Below are 22,456 nucleotides of genomic sequence, written 5' to 3' on the forward strand. Positions count from 1 at the left end.
TTGCTGAGATGGTAAAACAAGATACTTAATGGTGATAATGAGAAAGTGTATAACTAAGCTGCATTTATTCCTCTTATCTCATCCCCCACCTCCACACGCACACACACACACACACACACCCACACACATTACATTTTAAACTATTCTCATTAAGCAGAAAATTAGACTTCAGAAGCCTATTGGTCCTCATTAGCATGCACTGATCCTTGGCTGGGTCTGTGTCCTAACATCTTTTAATTAGCACACTGCAAATCTAATCAGTGTAATAAACGCTATTAATCTTCCTTTTCACTTATTTTCTCCCAGCACATCATTTAGGCTTTCTCTGGGCCTCCGTGGCAAACACTGCTCCAACTATGTTCTGGGCAATGTATTATGTTCTACAGCACCCAGAAGCTATGGCAGTGCTGCGTGACGAAATTGACCATTTGCTGCAGTCAACAGGTTACAAGAAAGGTTCTGAATTTTCCATCCACCTCACCAGAGAACAATTGGACAGCCTGATCTACCTAGGTAATTTATTTTTATCTGTTACGAAGAGAAGAAGGTAGCTATCTACAAACTCAGTTTATCACTCAAAGCTGTTTATGAAGAGGTGGAGGACACAGCTGCCTAATTGACATAATAACACCCATTTACATCAATTATAAATTATGTAGTTTATAGCTGTAGATACTCTCATTGCATGTAAACATTAAGACCTAGGTAATTAACTATGCAAGGTATGTAAAAGGCTAAACCAAAGCTTTGCAATTATTTGAGGGGAAAAAAGTTTATGCCTATTAAGTCATTTGATTCAGAGCATCTGTTGGTATGCTAATGCTTTTCCAACATTTCTGCACTATCTTGACAATAAAAGTAGTTGAGATTTGAAAAAGAAATTACTTCCAAAAGGCAACCTATGCGCAGATTTTTTTTCTTCCAGAAAACAGTGTATATATTTTTAGACAGAGATTATGATGTTTTATACAGTTGGAGTTTATAGTTCTTAAACATTTAATAAAAGTGATTTTCACTGGAAGTTCATGATATAAATGCACTAGAGGGGTAAACAGAGAAAGGGAGGGAAAGAAAGAGGGGAAAAGCAACAACTGAAAACTATATATGAAATAAAAGTATTTCTATTTATTTCACTAGCCCATGGTATATGTCTGGTCACTATTTCAGAGATGCTTAAGGTCGGGAACTCATCTTTTTTCCATTTCTTCATAGTTTTATAAACCTAGGACATGAGCTTTTTATGATGGTGGATTGGATTCTCCTTTCCTAGTTTTGATAGACTCTTCATTTTCATTATGGGGATTAACTTCAGTCCACAAAGTTGAGTCCCATATCAATGAGTTCTTTAATCTTTCAGTATTGTGGTACTTCTTATTGTACAATATCTCAAGTCCTATTGGAAAAGTTAGGAGTAAGTATACACACACACACACACACACACACACACACACATGCATGTGCACGTGCGCGCACACACACACACACACGCACATTTCACTGCTTTGACTATAGGAATTTTTTTTGGTTTGGTTGGTTTTTTGGTTTGGTCTTTTTGTGTGTTATTTGCAGGGCAGGGAGGGGGAGTGTTGGAGGCCACATCCAGTGATGTTCAGGGCTTACTCCTGCTCTGCATTCAGGGATCAAACCGACAGTGGTCACATGCTAGGCAAATACCTTATCCGCTGTACTCTTTCTCCGACTCCCCATTGGCAAATATTTTAGGCTTTGTCATCCTCAGTTTTTTATCTTCTTAATTATGTTCCAGGTTCTGTGGTGATGACCTGTGGTAGCGAAGGTTCTATAGGTTTGATTAATATTGACACCAGTTGTCATTAAGAATAATGGCCACTATGGGCATGAAAAGTTTCATGCTGAGTGAAATGAGTCAGAAAGAGAGAGACAGACATAGAAAGATTGCACTCATCTATGGTATATAGAATAACAGAGTGGGAGACTAATACCCAAGAACTGTAGAAATAAGTACCAGGAGGTTGACTCCATGGCTTCGAGGCTGGCCTCACGTTCCGGGGAAAGGTCAACTCAGAGAAGCGATCACCAACTACATTGTAGTCGAAGGCCATGTGGGGGAAGGGAGTTGCGGGCTGAATGAGGGCTAGAGACTGAGCACAGCGGCCACTCAACACCTTTATTGCAAACCACAACAGCTAATTAGAGAGAGAGAACAGAAGGGAATGCCTTGCCACAGTGACAGGGTGGGGTGGGGGGGAGATGGGATTGGGGAGGGTGGGAGGGACGCTGGGTTTACGGGTGGTGGAGAATGGGCACTGGTGAAGGGATGGGTTCCCGAACTTTGTATGAGGGAAGTATAAGCACAAAAGTGTATAAATCTGTAACTGTACCCTCACGGTGATTCTCTAATTAAAAATAAATAAATTTAAAAAAAAATAGTTGAAATATAGAGATGGCAGAGGAGCCAGTTAAAAACAAACAAAAAAAAAAGAATAATGGCCACAGTGCTCCAGGGATTGTTTCCACTGGTATAGTAAAATCCACAGATACAATGCCATGAAGCTTGCCTTGTCAAGACAGTTTGCTAGTTTTTCAGTCAACTAAGAAACCTGTATTACCTTAACAGTCTACTAGGAAAACTGTGTTACCTTGTAGTTCATAGTCTTTCACATATAATTACCAAAGTAATTATAAATTTGCTAAAAGTAAGAAAATAATTTCTGTATTATTATAATATTATTATTATAATTATTTTCTATTCATAATTATTAAGCAACAAATCTTGCATAAAATTATGGGTTGTTACCTTCACTTAGATGCAGAGTATCTTGGGGATAGAAAAGTTATGGTTTAAATGAGGACCAAGATTAAGTTTCCATATACTCAAGTAATTTTAATTGTATTTTATAAATCAGACTAAGTTTCACTGTCACTGTCACTGTCATCACTGTCACTGTCATCCCATTGCTCATCGATTTGCTCAAGCGGGCACCAATAACATCTCCATTGTGAAACTTGTTACTGTTTTTGGCATATTGAATACACTACGGGTAGCTTGACAGGCTCTGCCGTGAGGGCAGGATACTCTCGGTAGCTTGCCAGGCTCTCCGAGAGGGGCGCAGGAATTGGACCCAAGTCAGCCGTGTGCAAGGCAAACGCCCTACCACTGTGCTATTGCTTCAGCCCAGACTAAGTTTACTGGGAAATAATTCAAATAATCTTTCAAGAAATAGATATATGTAGTATTCTGTACCTATTACTCTTTTAAAAGTTGAAGTTTATTCCCTTATTCCTTAGCTTTTAACTCCTCTATTGAAAGAAATAATCATTTTTAATAGTAATTCCTGAGTGCAGAGCCAGGAATAACCCCTGTGCATAGCCAGGTGTGACCCAAAAAGCAAAAAAAAAAAAAAAAAACAAAAACAAAACATTCCGTTAATTTGATCAGAAGAAATGTCAAGCTCCAGAGTGAGTTATTTAGTCTGTTTAAGTCCATAGATAAATTCAGGGATTCAGTTGTCCTCGGTGATAAACAACAACCATCCCAACTGTTAAGCCCCTCTCGGAGGAGCAGCATCGAAGCAACCAAATTCAAAGCCTCCAATACCAACAGAGGCCAGTGTTATTCATTATGATAATTTAATTTTCTAGAAAATAATGTACATTTTTTCTTCTGCAAGATTGACTTTTTTATGCAGATTGAATTTGTTTGAGTATGTATATGAGTGTGTGTAGGTCTCTTTAAGAGTTATGCATGTTTTAAATATAGTTAACTTTTTTTAAAAAATCTATATACTTTATTACTATAAGTGGAAAGGTCAACTGGATGAAAAGAATGAAAGAATTCTGCTCCCTTATTTTACAAAGAAAGATAATTTTGATTTTACTATAACAAATAGAAGACTTTTATAGAATTTGTATCTGACAGTAAACTGATTACTAAAACAAGGATGCAAAGGAAAATTTGGATGCCATAGAAATAGATGTGTTATTCCTGAATAAAAGAAAAATGTGAATGCCTTAGAAATAAATGTGTTATTCCTGAATAAAAATGATTTTTCTTATTTAGAATCATTGTAGACAGAGTCCAATGGAGCATGGCTTTATTATGATGTAAATTATTGTGTATATATTATTGATACTCAGGGTTCAATCCTGGAGACCTAGCATATTTCAGATCTCCTTTGACTTTAATATACACTTAACGTCAGCAAAAGTTTAAATGTATAATATAGATTGGACATTTTTAATTATACTTGAGGTAACATGTCACAACAGTGTTGATCGTTACAGTTTTATGTACAAAGCTACTGAACATTCATCACCTTCAAAATGCCCAAGACCTTTCACTGATCTTTTTATAGCACTTCCTACATGGGACTCTTATTATTTTTGAGCTTTTATTTAGGCATTGTGACTTAGTGCAGAGTTATTTGCAAGAGGATTTCAGGCTACAATGTTCCCCCTCCAATTCCACCAACCTGGGAACCCATCCCTCCACCAAGACCTCAGTTTTGTTCTTGCCTTAACCCTGTCTCCTTTGCAGATCCCGTTTTAGTGTATTTATTGCAGTTCGGGACCCATACTTCTAGTGGTGTTGGGTGTAGTGGTTTCTATATATACAAACACACCTTGCCCCTTTACCACAGATGACCCAATATCCCTGACCCTTATGCACTCCCCACCCACCTCTGTTTCTCTCCTTCCTTGAAATTTTTGTTTCTGGAATTTAGATTCAGTGTTTCACCCACCTTTGATATCCTCCATTCCTTGGATCTGCTATTCTGTATGCCACAGGAGAACATGAGCAATTTGTCCTTGTCTTTCAGAGTTACTTTACTTACCTAGAGATCCTTGAGTTCCTATAGGGGACTCTTAAATATGAAGTTTTACTTATGCAACTCAGAGTAATCAGCTTATTATGGGATTGTGCTTTTCTCAGTGCCACTGAGATTTTTTTTAAAAAGCAATACCTTTTCCATTTATAAAGGAAAAAGACAACTTTATACTTTATGCTCTTATGTATTCATATAATAGTATAAGGATTCTGTCTATCATGACCCAGCTAAAATTTGGTATCTCTAGATGTTTAATAAAGGATTTTAAATTTTAAATGAATTTTAGAGTACATTGGTTAATACAAGTGGTTTCAGATAATTATTATTGGGGATCTAAATCTCAATAGCAGCGTTGCTTATAGAATAGAAGCTTGGGGAGAATGAAGAGGTGGACTGAGTAACACAAAGACATTGCTGGGGGTTATTGAGCACTTTGGTGCTGGTGAAGTGCTAGAACTTTACATACAGACCTTAAGCAATAGCACTATTATAAACATGTGGTTACCTTAACTACAACAATAAAAATATTTTTTAAAGAATAGAGGTTGTAGATTTGAACAATTCAGATAAAAGTAAAAAGTTTTCAGTTTTCTTAGAAGGGGAAAAACGTGGGGTAGATATGCAGTTCCCAATAAAGGAAAATATGGTTTTGATTAGGAAAAAGGAAAAGGTAAAAAATGATTCACGGAGAAAATGACAAAAAATGCAAAGAGAGAACAGTCTCAAAGTCAAAATTTTGAGGAATGGATAGCATGCACTCAATGAGAATGGCTTCTTTCTTCAATATTTAATTGTAGTCATTTTAAAATTTTCCTCTTCCTACTTGCTTTGTTATTCTGTGCTTTTCTTTTTCTAGTTTATCAAGATATGGAGTTAGGTTGTGTTTTGCTTTTGTTTTTGTTTTTAATTTGAGCTTTTCTGTTTTCTGGTATAAGCCTGTATTGCTATGAAACCCTTTTAGTGCAACTTTTGCTGTGTTCCACAGATTCTGGTAGTTTGTGTCTTCATTGTTATTCGTTCTAAGAAATCTTTTTTCTTAGATTCTCTCTTTATTTTTTTTTAATTTTATTTTATTAAGTCACCGTGTGGAAGATTACAATGCTTTCAGGCTTAGGTCTCAGTTATACAATGCTGAAGCAACCATCCCTTCACCAGTGCCCATATACCACCACCAAAAAAAAAAAAACCCACACAGTACACCTCCCATCCCGCCCCCCAACCCCCTACCTTGTAACTGATAAGTTTCATTTTACATTCTGTTTACTTTGGTTACATTCAATATTTCAACACAAACCTCACTATTGTTGTTAGGAGTACCCCACTAGATTCAGACCTACTGTGAAGACAAATAAGGTTGCGCGGCTGCAGTAGCGGCCGCGCGGTTTTGAATTTCTGTACTTTAACAAGAAGTCCAGGGAGATTTCTTCCAGATATTCAATCATTGCAGGCTTGAAAACCCAATCTGTGGTCGTCTTAATATGGCGGCCACCGCACCCTTCATCCCCGGAGAGAAAGAGGCGAGAGAGAGAGAGAGAGAGAGAGAGAGAGAGAGAGAGAGAGAGAGAGAGAGAGAGAGAGAGAGAGAGAGAAATACCTTCCCCTCCTGGGCGGGCATGGGGCCGAGGCTTAGTTCTCAGGCTGGAGACATTCTGCGAGGAGTTGCCCATGCCGAAAGAGGTTTTGCTGGTTCTGGATTCACGCTTGTGCAGCTGTGGAGAGGCCGCACATGCGTGCGGCCCCCGGGATCACATCTCGGCGGTCTAGATTCTCTCTTTAATCCAGTTGTTATTTTATGGTGTATTGTTCAGTTTCCAAATACTGGCACTTCTCTCAATGTTCTTTTTTTTTTTGCCTTTTGGGTCACACCCAGCAATGCACAGGGGTTACTCCTGGCTCATGCACTCAGGAATAACCCCTGGCGGCGCTCAGGGGACCATATGGGATGCTGGGAATCGAACCCGTGTCGGCCGTGTGCAAGACAAATGCCCTACCCGCTGTGCTATTGCTCCAGCCCCTCAATGTTCTTTTTATGATTAATTTTATACCTTCCTGGCATTATGGTCTAAAAAATAATTGATATGATTTCTATATTTGGGACTTTGTAGATACTCAAGTGATACACCAGCATGTCATCTATATGCATTCCTGGGGAAGTTCTATGTGCAGTGCAGAAGATTGTGTTGTGGGATGGAGGGCTCTGTATATATCTGTTACTCCAATTCTTTCAGTTCCTTATTAGGACTCTTGTTTCTTTATTGATATTCTGTTTGGTTGATCTGTTTGATGAGAATGGGATGTTAATATTTCCCACTGCTATTGTGTTGCTGTCATAATATCTCCTTCTTTCTGTTAGCAGTTGCTTTATATAGTTTTGCTGTTCCTTCATTAATTGCATATATGTTGATAGGAGTTTATTCCTATTGAGCTATTCATCCTTTAACTAGTATGTAATGTCTATCCTAATTTCATTACTTTCTTTAGCTTGAGCACTATTTGGTCTTATTACTGTAATGGTCATTCCTGCTTTTTTCCATCTATCACTGTATGATTATTTTCCAATAATTCACTCTTAGCATGTATCTATCATGAGAATGTGTCTCTTATAAGAAGCATAAAATTGGATTTTAGTTTCCTAATCCATCCAGCTACTCATACCTTCTGACTGGAAGGTTAAAATTTTTAGTGAAATTAATAAGAAAGAATTATTGCCGTTTTCTATAAGGATCTTGTTCTTTTTATTTTTCAATTGTTTTATTATAGGAATCCATTAACTATTTTCTTGTGGAGGTAGCTTAGATACAACAAGAATGTTAAGTTGTTGCTTGTCTTAGAGTATTTTTATCACTACCTTACCTTGTAGGGTAGAGATTCTTGGTTGCAGGTTTTTTTCATCAGTACTTTGAAAAAATAATTCCATTCTCTTTTTGCTTGAAGAGTACCATCTGAGAAGTCTGAGGTGAATTTAAGTTTTTTTTATACTAATTGATGCTTTTCTTCTCTCACTTCTTTAAGGAGACTCTTCTTTGATTCTTGCCATTTTGATTATAAATTTTGCTTGTTAAGAGAAACTCAGGCTAAAATGAAAAGGTATATCATTAAGTGGAGAAAATATTTGCACATGATAAACCATATGAAGTACCAAAGCTTCTAAAATTTCTAAAGTTCTCACAATTATAGACAGTACAAAGCAATAATCCTCTCAAAAAGTGGGGAAAGGAAATGAACAGACTCTTCCCCAAATTAGACATATCATTGACTAGTAGGCATGTGAAAGTGTTAATTCTCATTAATTTTTAGTAAATGCAAACCAAACCAACCTTTAACTATACTCCCAATGAGAAGATGTATATAAAATATAATGGAAAAAATCAGTGTTAGAAGGCATGCAGTGAAAATGGAAACCCTTACTCACTTTAGTGGAAATATCATCTGGTTCAGTCTCTATGGAAAACAATACATAGATTTCTCAAAATTAAGAACAGAAGTTTATTGCATTTGGCTCAATGGTTCCACATCTTGGAAAAACACAAAAGAACATATTCATTTGATAAGATATATGCAAATCTATTTTATTAAAGAATTTAGTACAATGATCGGAATGTGTAAACTAGTTCCCAACTACGGGTGAATGGATAAGGAAGTTAGGGCATATGGACACAATAAAATACTACTTTATATAGGAAAAGATGACGTACAGTTAGCTGTAATGTGGCTAAAACTGAATATTGACATGTTAAGTGAAATAACGCAGAGGGAAAAAGGTACGCATCAGATGAACTCACTGGTCAGTGGTATATTGAGAGATGAAACAAGGGAATAGACAGTATCTAATGATAACACTCTTGGCTTGAATTTTAAAAATCAGATTAATCCCTATCATTAACAATATTATAAGTCACAGTGCCTAAAAGGAAAAAAATTATTAGGCATTTGGAGGAGGTATGTGGAGGTGGGGAATGAAGAGGTAGATTAGTGGTGACATGGGAACAACAGTGGAGTGTCCAGGGAACTTTGTGCCGATGAGGGACATTAACTGTGTATAACAGTATACTATAAATGTTAATACTTTTGTAACCATGTCACATAAACTATGATTTAAAAGAAATACTTAATTGAACCATATATATACATATATACATATTTATAACAGGTATGTGGTATAACTTAATGAAAAATAAGTCTCAATAAAGTTATCTGTTGCTACCAACAAAACTATAGTTAGCCTCAATATCAACCTTACAATGTTTATAATTTTCTCTTCATTTGGGTTCATTTGTGAACCCACCTAATATCACATTGATGTCCACCTCACCCTACAAGAATCATCTTTTTGTTTATCATAAATTAGAAAAGAAACAATGCCCTAAATATGAACATATGGCAAAGTGGATTGTAACTCCTGCACTGTTTAAGTGGTTTGAGGGCACCTACTTTTTTCAGTTACATATCCCTAAAGTGGAAAAATTTGTTCCAGACAGATAGTACAGAAAGCAAGGCTCTTGCATACAGCCAACCCCTAGTTTGATCGTCAACACCGCATTTGGTCTCCAAAACCTGACAGGAGTTATCCCTGGGCACAAAGCCAAGAGTAAGCCCTTAAAACTGCTGGGTGTGGGGTTGGAGTGATAATACATAAGATGGGGTGTTTGCTTTGCACACGGCTGATCCAACTTCTATCCCCAGCATCCTATAAAGTCCCCTGAACACCACCAGGACTAATTCCTGAGCACAAACCAGGAAATGACTCCTGAGCATCGCTGGATGTGACCCAAAAAGTAAAAAATAAAAATGAAACTTCTGGGTGTGACCCAAAATCCAAAAAACAAGAAAGTTGTTAATATGGCTCAAGTAAAGAATATCAGACTAGGAGGTGTCATAAAAATAGAACTCAGCCCGATATCACCCAGCTCCATCCATGTTGCAGCAAATTGCTTGATTTTATCATTTATAGTTGTATAGTCATACATTGTGTATATACAACACATCTTCATGATCAACTTATCTATGATTGGACAACACGGTTGGTTCCACATCTTAGTTATTGTACTAAGTGCTACAAGGAAAAGTGAAAAATGGTAAACAATGGGGACCAGGAATCAAGGGTTGATTGAATATATTGGTAGGGTAAAGGAGTGGTATAGCTAAGCATCTTTAATGGTATTGCTGAAGATGACACTGGTGTTGGGACTGGTGCTAGAACATAGTACAACTAAAACTCAACCGTGAATAATTTGTAAGTTGCCTTAATGGTGCTTTAATAAAATGGAACTCAGAAAAATTTGTAGTACTTTTAAAAGAAAGAAATGTTATAATAACTCTAATATTATGAGCTTGCAGTGATTTCCCAAAATAGTTGTATAAAATATTTCTAAGTAAATTTTCTGTAAGCAGGCTGGGATAGAAGAGGACAGAAGGGAATGAACACTTGGAGAAAATGGAATATTTTTTAATAACATAAGTTATTGACTTAGTCCGTTTCAGGTATGAAAGTGATTTTAAAGGAATTTTATTGACATGACATTGGTTTGTGTAATCTTAACCTACTGTGGAATGGGAGGAAGGCAGCTATTATTTTATTATTTTCATAAATAAAATATTCAGACTGCTAAATAACTTGCATAAGTTTATAGATGCAAAGGAGGGAGGAAGGCATCTGCATTTCACCTGAACAGATCAGAAGTTACAGTCTAGGATGAGACAAAGGATAATACTAATGATTATTATTCTATGTAAGAGGAACTGTCTACCACTTTACCTGTACTAGCTGATTTCAAGTGTTAATGTCATCATTAATTGAGTTAAGAAATTTCAGAAAGATTATTTAAACAACCCAAATAATAAAACTAGAGAGCAGTAAAGCTATAAAGTGATGCCAGATATATCTAACTTCAAAACCTATCATATAACCATATAACCTTGATAACCTTGGAGGAAAATACTTTAGAAATCTGGATACTTTGACTGCTATCCTTTTTTTTTATTTTATTTTTGGGTCACACACCCGGTGATGCATAAGGGTTACTCTGTCTCTGCACTCAGGAATTACTCCTTGGCGGTGTTCGGGGGACTATATGGAACGCGGGGAATCGAACCTGGGTTGGCCAGGTGCAAGGCAAACACCCTACCCGCTGTGCTATCGCTCAGCCCCTGACTGCTATCTTTCTTTTATAGGGATATTTATCAATAATTCTGAAGTGCAGCTGGATTTGAGGGTGAGGATAAGCCCAGAGATTTATATCAGAAATCTGTGGGTACTTTTTTAAAAAAATAAACTTCACACTTTAGAATAGTCATGCCAGAAATTTCTATATGAAGAGCAGTGAAAAGCACTTTCTACAGTGGAATATAACAAAAATCAGATAGTTAGATGTTAAACATAAGAAAATATTGACTAAAAATGAACAATACTGATTTGGACATTTATCAGATTTTCAAGGCAGCACAGAGCTACAAGAGTTAGATAGTGTAATGAATGATGGAAACTAAAGCTGATAGAATTGAAAGAGGAAGTTTATTACAATGCAAATTCTTGTAGTTAGGCCTAAAAATCAACTTGCATAAGAGTAGCATATTTGGCTTTCAAAAAACAAGGGTTAAAGTGATGGTTCTCAACCTTGATTGCTCATGGAACTTATACAAGAGTTTTAAAATTCTCATATTTGGTCCCACTCCTGAAGGGCCTGGTTTTATTGGTCCAGAGTGGCAGCTGATGGCTTTAAAAGCTCCCCAGGTAATTTTAATGGGCAACCAAGATTGAAAAAAATCTAATTTAAAATTTTTATTTGAATACCATGATTCTGATTTCATTGGTATGAAGTAAAACTTTTTTCTTTGACTTAGATAATTCTAGTGGGTCGCCAAGACTAATAAACACTGGGAAGTCAGAAAAATTGAAATAAATCAATGATAATATTATTTTTTTAATCTGCTTCTCAACTGATCCCAAAAGACATTAATAGAAGCATTTCATGCAAAACAGATGTTGTTCCCCTTTACTTTTCTAACTGAATAACCTTGTTCTGCCATATTTTAAGAAGTGCATTGATGAGCTCAGTTCTTTTAGAATATTCTAAATGTCACAAATGTCACAATTTTATAGAACATAAGATTGGCAAGGAATCATCGTTAATTATTTTAGTGGACTATTATACAAAAAGAGATTGGAATTTTTTAGCTTTTGTGTTTTGTAAAGAGCAGAAATTTGAGGTAGACAAATTTGACTCACCATGAAGAAAGGAAAACAAACCTTTCAACTAAAATGAACTTTTGAATCCATCATTGGAATTATGCATCAGAAGTTCATAAGTATCTTAGGAGAGCATTTATGTTTGTAAATATTTTCCAACTTTGGGTGTATTGTCCATGAAGACCAAATTCATACACTGTGATCTCTTTTTCCCCCAGTAGCAGTACTCAGTACCTTGAGCCAAACAGAAACTTAACAAACATCTATTAAACATCTGATTGCTTAATTTCCATTTCCTTATTTTCAGTAGCAAATCAATGAACAAGGGGACAACAGTGCTGTTTTCAGTAGCAAGCCAAGGGTCAAGGCCTTAAAGCAGAAGGGAAGTAGGCACTAATCTCAATTATTTTTCACGCCACTTAAAAACTATAATTGTTGAGTCAAAAATAGTTATATTGCTTCACATTATCTGGTTATTACAGTTCACCTCTTTCTCACTTGTCTTTGAGGTAATTATACAAAAACACACACATATCTCTAGACCTCACTCTGTTTCCACACCTTCTTGCACATAGCCTCCAGATCCCCCTTACAAGGCTATTCTTTTAAAATAGCCCAACTGTTTAGTCCCAGCAGACTGCAATAGAGCCTGACTATTCATTTCACTCCAACCATCACTGCTATCCACTGATCACCATAGCTAATCAGATGGTATGACAGTCTGCACCAATCATTAAGATGACCCAAATTAACAGCCTGGCCATGTCACAGTGCATTCATTCCACATATACAGACATGTATGAGTGAGACAGAAATGTGGATGTGCTTAGTTGTGTTTGCATTGTAATATGCATTATTGATTGTCATAAGCTTCTTTAGCACTTTAAATCTGCAAAAGAAAATCATTTGTCAATTATTATAGCAGAAATGAGATCTCAGGGCAAAAGAAAAAAAGAAAGCCCTGTTTAGTGGAATTTCCTTTCATTTACCATTTTCTTCACAATTATATCGTAAACCGTCTTCACTTAACACAGTCCACAGATTTTTGCCTAGAAGGTATATTTAATCAAGATAGTTTAATTCAAAATACAGAAAAGGGAAGCAAATCATTCCTAGTCAGGTAAAGAAAGTATTTCACGCTTTTTATTTTAAATTCAATGAAGGAATTTAGTAATCCAGTTTCCTAGAGTGTACAGGTTAGTAAAACTCAATTCTTAATACAACACAGGCTGCCTTTTCTTAATCACAATTGCAATCGTTGGCACCTTGTAGTACCTGGTGTAAATTATTCTCCAAATATTTGCATTCTTGATAATCCTTTTTCTACAATGCATGTAATAAATAGAGGATCCTATTACCTGCTAAATGTTAGTATAAATTAGCAATCCATTATGCACAATAAGTTTTATAAAACATTTACAGATAGGGATCATGTTTAATTAAAATTAACTTGCATATGAAAGCCAAATGCACTAATGATCACGATGACCTTTTATTACCTGCAGTCCCTTGTTTTGGCTGGATGATTGACAGCTTGCTGTTTGGCTACCATGTTGAATTTTAGCTGACAAGACTTTTCATTTTAACTCAATTTGCCCGCCTATCACAAGCTGGTGGCAGGCCAGACCCAAGTCACCCAGCTTTGCCTCAGCAGCTTGCTCTAGTTCTCATTAGTACGCATTTATTCAGTGGAAATTGGAAGACAAATGCTTGAAGGCATGTGAACTAAGTATAGCAAATTAGGTTTAAAGACTGAATATTTATAAGTATATGGAAAGTTTTTTTTTTTTAATTCTAGAGCAAATTGAGAACTGAGTGCTAGCTTTGGTATAAAAGAAATGAAGATAGAAGGGGGAAGGAAGATTCTAAGAATAACAATACTATAAGCTTTTTCTTTCCATTTTGGAAATATGTAAAATCTCTCTGACAACACCTTATCAAAAACCAACCTGGCCTCTCTTTCATGGAGTGCTTGCACAATGAAGTTTAGCACCTCGTGTGTGAGAAGGGGGGGAGGGAATGAGGGTCATGTTCATTTGTTGCTTGGTTATCCCTTGGTATGTTTTAAATTGCCTTGTTTGTTCGGCACTAGCACAGAAACAGATGTTGCTCTACCGTGCAGGATAATTTACTGTACCTCCTGGTGCAGCGGGGAAGTCCTCCCAGGGCCCAGCTGGTCTGTCAGTGGCACTGGCTGGTGTCTGCTCAACTATGACAACTACAAGTAGAGGCTGCAATTTTTTTTTTTTTATTGTGCAGTTGTCATTCTTCTCAACATATAGCTCTGTCTGCATTCTTACTGGGGCTGTTCGAAAAGCGGCTGGCTTTTGTGCCTGTGTGTTACAACACAGAGCCATGGAAGACCCCTCCCCTGCATTGTTGATAATAATGCAACTCATTACTTTTGTCGGCTAATGATTATCGGCATGATGGCTCAGCACAAGAGAGCCAACTTCATCTTGCACACATAACTGGTGCTGGAAGGTAAAACAGATTTGTCATTTACGATCTGACCGCTAAGCCACACTTTGTGCTCCATTATTGTGATTAACTTCTGCATAAGATCTGCTTGCCCAATTGTCATTTGTGATACTGCAGTGGGTGCACGCTGCCATGCTTCCCGTGCGCACATGACCAATGGGATGTGACCGTGTTATTTGGATTGTTAAATGCCTGCCCTGTCACAGTGGACACCCCACAATGATTTTGCCTTTGTATTTCTTCCTCCCTCTCCCCTACCGGACTTGTTTGGGCGAACAGCACTGCTACATATGTCAGCTACCATTTCACACCACAAGCTAAAATGATGCGGTGCTGCTGTGGACCCAACAGAGCCAGCAGCCATGCACAGGAAGCTGACCCTTGCTCTTCGCCATAGAAATATTGGTCACTGGTGTCCTGCCGGCTGAAATTCGTCATGTCAGGTGCCTTGTGGCTATGCAGTAGAGTCCATATTCCAAAACCAAAGTTCTCTTCTGGCCTCATCACACAACAAACCGATTTGACTCTGCCTGATTATAATAACGAAGGCAGTCCAAGAGAATATGCACAGCCTCACAGTACGTCACATTGAATCACCACACTGGCCACACACAGCTGACCACAGCCTCATTTCTTTAGACAAATGCATGCTTAGGGAAAAAACTCCTGGGAGAAGGCACCCAAAGCTATTAGATAGTCCTATGCAAACGGCTTACTTTGAATTTTTGTGAAGTAGCATTTATTTTTCTTTTCTGGCTGATGCAAGCCCTCCCTGACTGGTCTGTATCTATAATGTAATAATTGGGTACTCGATGTTTCAGAGTTTTGCTGAACACTAAGAAACCAGACTGTGTTTGTGTTTGTGCAGGGGGCAGGGGGCGGGGGAGTTAAATTGCACGCCATAAATACAATCTTTTGTTACCATGTTAAGGGGGAAGAAACTCAATTTGGAGCTTTTTTCACATTGCTGATTAGAAAGAATCAAGCTTTATATTCTAGGGCCCATTCACGCTGGTGAAAACATAGTCAGTTTTGATTATGAAGGCAGAGATGCAAACCTAGACAGGAGCTACATGCTGATATGCATGCTATCAGAATGATTTATGCAAATTATGCATATTATTCCCAAAGGAATTCTTCCTCAAACTGCCAGGATAAATTGCCGGAAATTAGCCATAAAATCTGTCGTGCTAGGAGCAAAAGGTGAAGGCCACTGGGAAAGCAAGGACATTCAGTTTCTGGAATCTTCCAGGTTATGATGATAGCTGTTATTTTCTCAGGATGCTAAAGAAAATACAGCTTTATTTTAAATTCAATAGAAGTATTTTCCTTTTGAAATTTTCCAGCAAATGCTGACTCACATTTTATTTACAGCTCACATAAAAGAAGTAAGTGTTAAGCTGTCTCAGAAAGCACTATTGCAATTACTTTACTATTAGCTGCCTAAGTGGTTATTAAATGCTTAAGCCTGGCTTCCAAGGCATTACTGTTCTGAAGGTTGGTGAAATAACTCACTAGACTAGACTAGACTATGTGCACTATTTACAATATGCATACTCATAACACTGGCATTCCTCTCCTGCAGTCGTTCTTTTCCACCTAAATCAAAATTAATGACACTGTCCCAGTACAGTACTATTTGCTTCCTGTCTGTGAAATACCCCTGACCTGTACTGGGCCAGGTCTTGCCCCTTCCTCTTCTCACTCTCATTGTCTGCAGATTGACGTTCAATAGATCTGATTAGGAAAGGGCTTCCTTTCCAACCAAAGCGATCAGCAGTGCACTTTATAGCAAAAAGAGAGCACATCTCCAGAGCAGGTATTTTTGTTGTTTTGTTTGAATAACTTGGCGTTTTTGCTTCCCACAGAAAGCACCATCCTGGAGACTTTACGACTCTGCTCACTTTCAAGCATCATTCGTTCTGTTCAAGAAGATACGATTCTGAATTTTGAGACCAGAAAGTACAGTTTGCGAAAGGGAGACCTGGTAGCTATCTTTCCTCAGTTCATGCACTATGACCCCGAAATCTTTGACGCTCCAGAGGTAAGAAAACATCAAGCCAGTTCACTTGTATTTCTAGATACGGTCAGCATCTGTCTCTTCCTCATTCATGACTTCTTTTCTTGGTGGGGGTGGGGACGCGCAGTGGTAGAGTGGCGTGGACTGTATATACCCTACAGTGCTCAGGGTCAATTCTTGACTCTGTGCTCAGGAGTGACCCCTGGTGGTGCTCAAGAGATCATTTACAATGTCACTTGAACCAGGGCTCATTCCCAAGCAAGACATGTGCCTTATCTCCTGTACTAGCTCTCTGACCCCGTTTTTCTCATGGTTTCCAACTCATCCTCTCACCGCCTAATTCCAGAAAGAATTTCAGGCAACTTGATGACTGATTTTTCTCCCTAATGGGAATATTTTCCCTTTTACTGTAGTGTTTCCTAAGGGTGGCTCTTTTTAAAAGTTTTGCATTTGACCTAAAAATAAAAATATAATAATGAGACTATCTAGGTTCTTTGGATGAAACATGCATTCTATTTTGGACATCATTCCTTTTAGGTAAGCTAACTTTTGTTTGGTGGACCATTAGCAATCTTAGGAATGAATAACAATAGCTATTTCACAAAGTACATCCAGAAAGAGGTTGACTGTTCAGAGTCAAATACCATGACTGCTACAGTTGGGTCCATATACATTTCACCTCTTACTAAAGCACATGCCCCCTCTTGATCCATTAGGATGGCATTATGAACCTGAAATTGTAAAGCTGCTGCTCACCGGTGAAGCTCTGAGGGTAATTGTGTCATCCTCTTGTATTTTTTTTCTGAGGCTGGAGTTAATGAATATCAAAGGCTGGAAATTAATCCACCCTGGCTTATCCCTTAATACTACTTCAGAGGTTCACCACCTGCATGCAAATTGAATGTAGTTATATTCTGCCTGGCCTTCTCATGAAGTAGTATTGCTGCAGTGTTTGTTGGGTTTGGGGAGGTGTTTATATATATATATGAAATATATTATTATATATATCTAAAATGACACTTTTCAAAGGGAAACTTCTGTGCTCTCTTTGAATGGTTCATAGGTAAACCAGTTTTAAATACGGTTTCTAAGTTAAATATTTTGCAGTCAAACCGTACTAAAATATTGTTGAATTTGGAATAGGAAAAGGACAGACTTCAAAAACAGAAATATAATTTGCATATATTTCATCAACAAAGGCTACATTTTTTCAATTGCAGAGAGAATATACATATGATTTCTATGTATTTCAGAAGAAGCAACACTCTATGATGTTAGCAAATTGGAAATAAGGTATTAGTGAGTGAATGAGCATTTTATAGGCATCAGTTTTATCTGTAACTATCACATCTGCAAATATAAAAGCTCATTTATAAGTAGATGTTTAATAAATAGGACAAGCTACTATTTTTAAATGTTTTAGAGTAATTTTATTTCTAGCCACAATTTTTAATTTGTTTAACTTCTGCTTCATTTAACTTCTGTTTCATTGTGCAGTGATTTTATTGCTATTTATATCAATGGTAAAATAAGCACTAAGGGGGCTGGAGCCACAATACAGTGGGTAGGGTATTTACTTTACATGCAGCCAACCTGAATTTGGTTCCCAACATCCCATATGGTCCCCCAAGCCTGCCAGAACTCATCACTGATCTCAGCGCCAGGGGTAAGACCTGAGCACCGCCAGGTATAGGCTGGGGAAAAAAAAAGCATTGAAGTTACAATAAATACTAAATGTTTACCAAATCACCACTGTTCATATGGTAATATTCTCTGGGTACCTTCTATTCTCTACCCCTTGATCTTATATTCATGATATAAAAATATATTGGAATTTAAGATTTTTTTAAGTTGAATATTGAAGGAAGATGTATTGATTAGAATGATAAGTAGAAATTCCAAAACTTTATATAATAGATTGATTACTTAATACTTTATAGTAGTCAGAAGTATTACTTTAAAGCATTTCTTAATAGTAATAAGAAGTATTTGCCTTGTACAATATTTATGGAAAAACAAAATTACAATATTAATATTGGTTAAGCACAATTATCCTGGCTAACTCTAATTTTTACTAAATAACTTGGTCAACTATAGCTATAGCTAAAATTTGCCAGCTAATTTTTCTGTGATGGCGTTATTTTTTTTAATTAGTGCAAAATGTCAACATTATCGACACAAAAAAAATGTTACAATTCAAAACCATTTACATTCATTTTGTTCTCAGCAACTTAGGAGAGTAATAAGAAATTAATTATTACCAGCCAAACTTGTAATAAATTATTACACAGGAAAACTAACTAAAATATCAGCCAAAAACACAAACTGTTCTACAAATATCAGAAGTTATATTTGGAGACATAAAGACTAAGGCACCTTAATGTAACAAGATCTCCCAGACGAGTGAAGCATGATTTCAGGATATTCAAACCTAACAGACTCTAGAATATTGATTCCAAAATCAGACCATGTTCTTCCTTCATATATCTCTCTTCCTGGAATGTTCCTCATTTACTCAAATAACAAGCTTCAGATACTTTACAAGAATCATTCTTAATTACTTCTTTTCCTTGAGTGTATTTGTGATTCTCAACCTCATTCCTCAGAGTATTTGCTATTGTCCACTTTGTGGCCTGTGTGTGCGTTTGTCCTGGTGTGTACTACGTGGAATTTGAAATTATTGGTTTACCTGTCTGGCCAGCCATATGCTATAAGACCCATAAGGGGAAAACCCTGTCATCGCCGTCTCAGAATTCTCCATGTCTGGTGAACAACAGGATATTCATAGAGGGTGAATAAATATGAGGATACAGAGATAGATGGATACTTAACGTGAAAAGATGCTTCAGTTAAAATGTTAATTCAGGACAAATATTATATTGGGCCTAACTAGCTCAAATAGATGGAGTGATTTTTATATGAATATAACAATGCTACCAGTAATAATATGATCCATGGTGAAAGGAATGCCAAGAGGCATGAAAATGAGTCTGTTGGGCTACTTTTTAAACTTGAGATATACAGTCACAAAGTCGTACATGATTCTGTCACAGTTATACGATGTTCCAACATCCATCCCTTCACCAGTATACATTTCCAACCCCAGTTTCCCTTCTGCCCACCTCCCCCTGTCCAGTCCCTGAAGCCTGCCTCTATGGCAGACACTTCTACCCTTCCTCCTCTCTCTCTCTATCTCTCTCTCCTCTCTCTCTCTCTCCTCTCTCTGACAGACACTTCTACCCTTCCTCCTCTCTCTGTCTCTCTCTGTCTCTTTCTGTCTCTCTCTCTTCTCTCTCTGACAGACACTTCTACCCTTCCTCCTCTCTCTGTCTCTCTCTGTCTCTTTCTGTCTCTCTCTCTTCTCTCTCTCTCTCCCTCTCTCTCTCTCTCTCTCTCTCTCTCTCTCTCTCTCTCTCTCTCTCTCTCTCTCTCTCTCTCCTCTCTCTGTTTTCACTTTAGGCACTGTGGTTTGCAATACTGTTACTTAAAGGGTATCATGGACATCCCTTTACCTCCTCAGTTTGTGCTCAGTTTGTGTCCAGAGTAACCATTTCCAATTATCATTGTCATTGTGGACCCTTCTCTGTTCTAATTGCAGTCACCCTCCTCCTTGGTTGCATGCTTGCTTCCTACCATGAACCAGTTCTCCTGGCCCCTATTTCTACTGTTAAAAATTTCTACTTATTAAAAATTATCCTTTTTCTAATTATTAATTGCTAAGCTGATTGTAATGTCAGACACTCAGACAGCTCTGATTTATAAAAGGAAAAAAATGTACCAAGTGAAATTGAACAAAGGAAATGCCTTTTCCCAATTTTTCCTTCCACTTTAGAACGCTAAAAGCTATCTAACAAAGTCCAGATAATATGTTGATGAACCAATTTCTCAAATTTATTTCTGTTATCCACAATTAAAACTGGCTTTTAAATAATCAGCAAGTGGTAATGATTTTTCTTTTGTCAATGTAGTATCCAAAACTGGGACAATAGAGAAGACTAAATCTACTGTTTGTTTTTTCTAATTCTGCAGGTATTAAAGTCTAAAGGGAGACTTGGGAACACAGTTGGGCTATTGAAAATAAGTAGCAAACATTTAAGATAAGATGGTAACACATTTTCATAACCATGAAGTTTCCCAAAATTAAAAAAAAATGAAAAAAAGAACACTTATAAAATCACTGGAGTATTACCAAAAGCTCAGTTGTTGAAAGGGTCTACTTAATCTCATGCAAGTCTCTCATATCTACATCTCAAATAGATAGATTGTAAAGTCATAAATAAATTTGAAAACCCTTGAAAATTCAAAATCGTGATAAATAATTGTACCCCATATTATTTTGATTATTGTCACTGTTCCTAGAATGTGCACTACTAGTACCACATAGAATTTGCAAATGGAGAAATATTCTAAATAAATAGTTTTTGTCTGTTTTTGAAACTGTTTTGAAAAATCAAATGTGGCGCATGGCTCTTGGTATATTGGTGGTGTAAAGTATGAGATGTCCAGGAATCGATTCACTCATGGGTGAGACTCATCTGTGAAGAGTGGCCGTGAGCAGTTCTGGAGGTTTTTGGCTGCCAGGTCTGGCTTCATTGGGGTGGGAAGGGCCCTCATCCGTGCCCCCTCTGGGTTGCCCCGAATGAAACAGCCTCCACAGGGTCTGGAGGCATGTCTATGGCATATCCCAAAAGAAACTTTCATGGGCATAATAGATGATAAAGATAAAACATAAATTTCCTGTCTTTGAAAGTTTATGTAATTTAAGAGCTTGGTTTTGGGATGGAGAGATAATACAAGAGATAAGGCACTTGTCTTGCAAATAGTCAACCCCTTTTCCATCCCTGGTACCACATATGGTCACTTCTGAACAAAAAACCAGGAATAGCATCCGAGCACTATAGGGTGTGATCCAAAGTAAAACCAAAAAAAAGTGAAAAAGGACAGTATGAAATCCCCAACTCTCTGGGATTTCTTAGCTTATGTATCACCTATATATTAGCTCTGTCTTCATCCTGATGGCTAAGGGTTTGCTAACTTCATCATAATCACATATGACTGGGTCCAGAAGAGGAATGGTATAATACTTTCTGTTTTTCATTCATCACAAGAGGGAGTTCTTCCAAATTACCACACAGTTTTATTTAATCCTGAAACATTAGCAAAGGTTTACACTTGAGCCAGAGTGATAGTCCAGCAGGTAGGGAATTTGCCTTGCACTCTGCCACCCCGGGTCCTAGCCCAGCATGCCAAATGGTCTCAAGATGAGCAGTTGCTGGGGTTCATTTGGGGCAGGTGGAAGGACACACCTGCCCCCCCTTCAAGGTGCCCTGTTGAAATCATGCTAAGGCAGGGTGGGGAGATGTCTCTGCGGCTTGCTGTTCTCTTCTGAGATTCATCTGTGAGTCTGGATAATGGCCATTAATGCACTTAAATAGCCTGATTTTTACCTCTTCCCAGATTTATGAGTCTCTGAAGAATGGCCAGTAAATGAGCTTGCATAGCTGAGCCAGAGGTAGTTTGTGGGCATGACTAACTTTGGGCCGTTTAATTTCTCGGGATACTTGGTCCCAAGTTGTTGGGGTCCAGCCAGAGGCACAGTGGCAATTTTGGGGTATTAGGAAGTCTGAAAGAGCCATCGGGCTGCTGATGCATTTGCCCCACAGGTACAGGTTGACCTACTGGGCAGCACCATAGCTGACCCCCAAAATAAATTTTAACACAGAAATGTAGTTATGCCCATGTGTTCTTCATTGAGCTTACTAGTAGTCATCCCTCCTTGTTCAGAATATAAACAATAAACTATAAACATTAAAGATACTTATGAATAAATTTAATTTAAGGTGGAGCAATTTAAAAATGACATTACTGATGGACTAGAAATGTGAGAAAAATGAAAGCACTATCCAAAAGTTACAAAGACTGGAAGCACTGACACATTGGTTGTTGGTCACTATGACTTCT

General features: G+C 37.4%; 1 protein-coding gene across 1 annotated transcript in view; it reads left to right on the forward strand.

The window, feature by feature from the left end:
* Positions 1–22,456, forward strand: part of LOC101548894 (cytochrome P450 7B1) — a 201,220-nt gene that overhangs the window by 172,086 nt on the left and 6,678 nt on the right. The window contains exons 4-5 of the mRNA XM_055126896.1: positions 307–513; positions 16,344–16,519. Of these exons, the coding sequence (XP_054982871.1) occupies positions 307–513; positions 16,344–16,519 (383 nt within the window). The remainder of the gene's footprint in view (positions 1–306; positions 514–16,343; positions 16,520–22,456) is intronic.

Source organism: Sorex araneus, chromosome 2 (genome assembly GCF_027595985.1).
Source record: "Sorex araneus isolate mSorAra2 chromosome 2, mSorAra2.pri, whole genome shotgun sequence".
Taxonomy (NCBI): domain Eukaryota; kingdom Metazoa; phylum Chordata; class Mammalia; order Eulipotyphla; family Soricidae; genus Sorex; species Sorex araneus.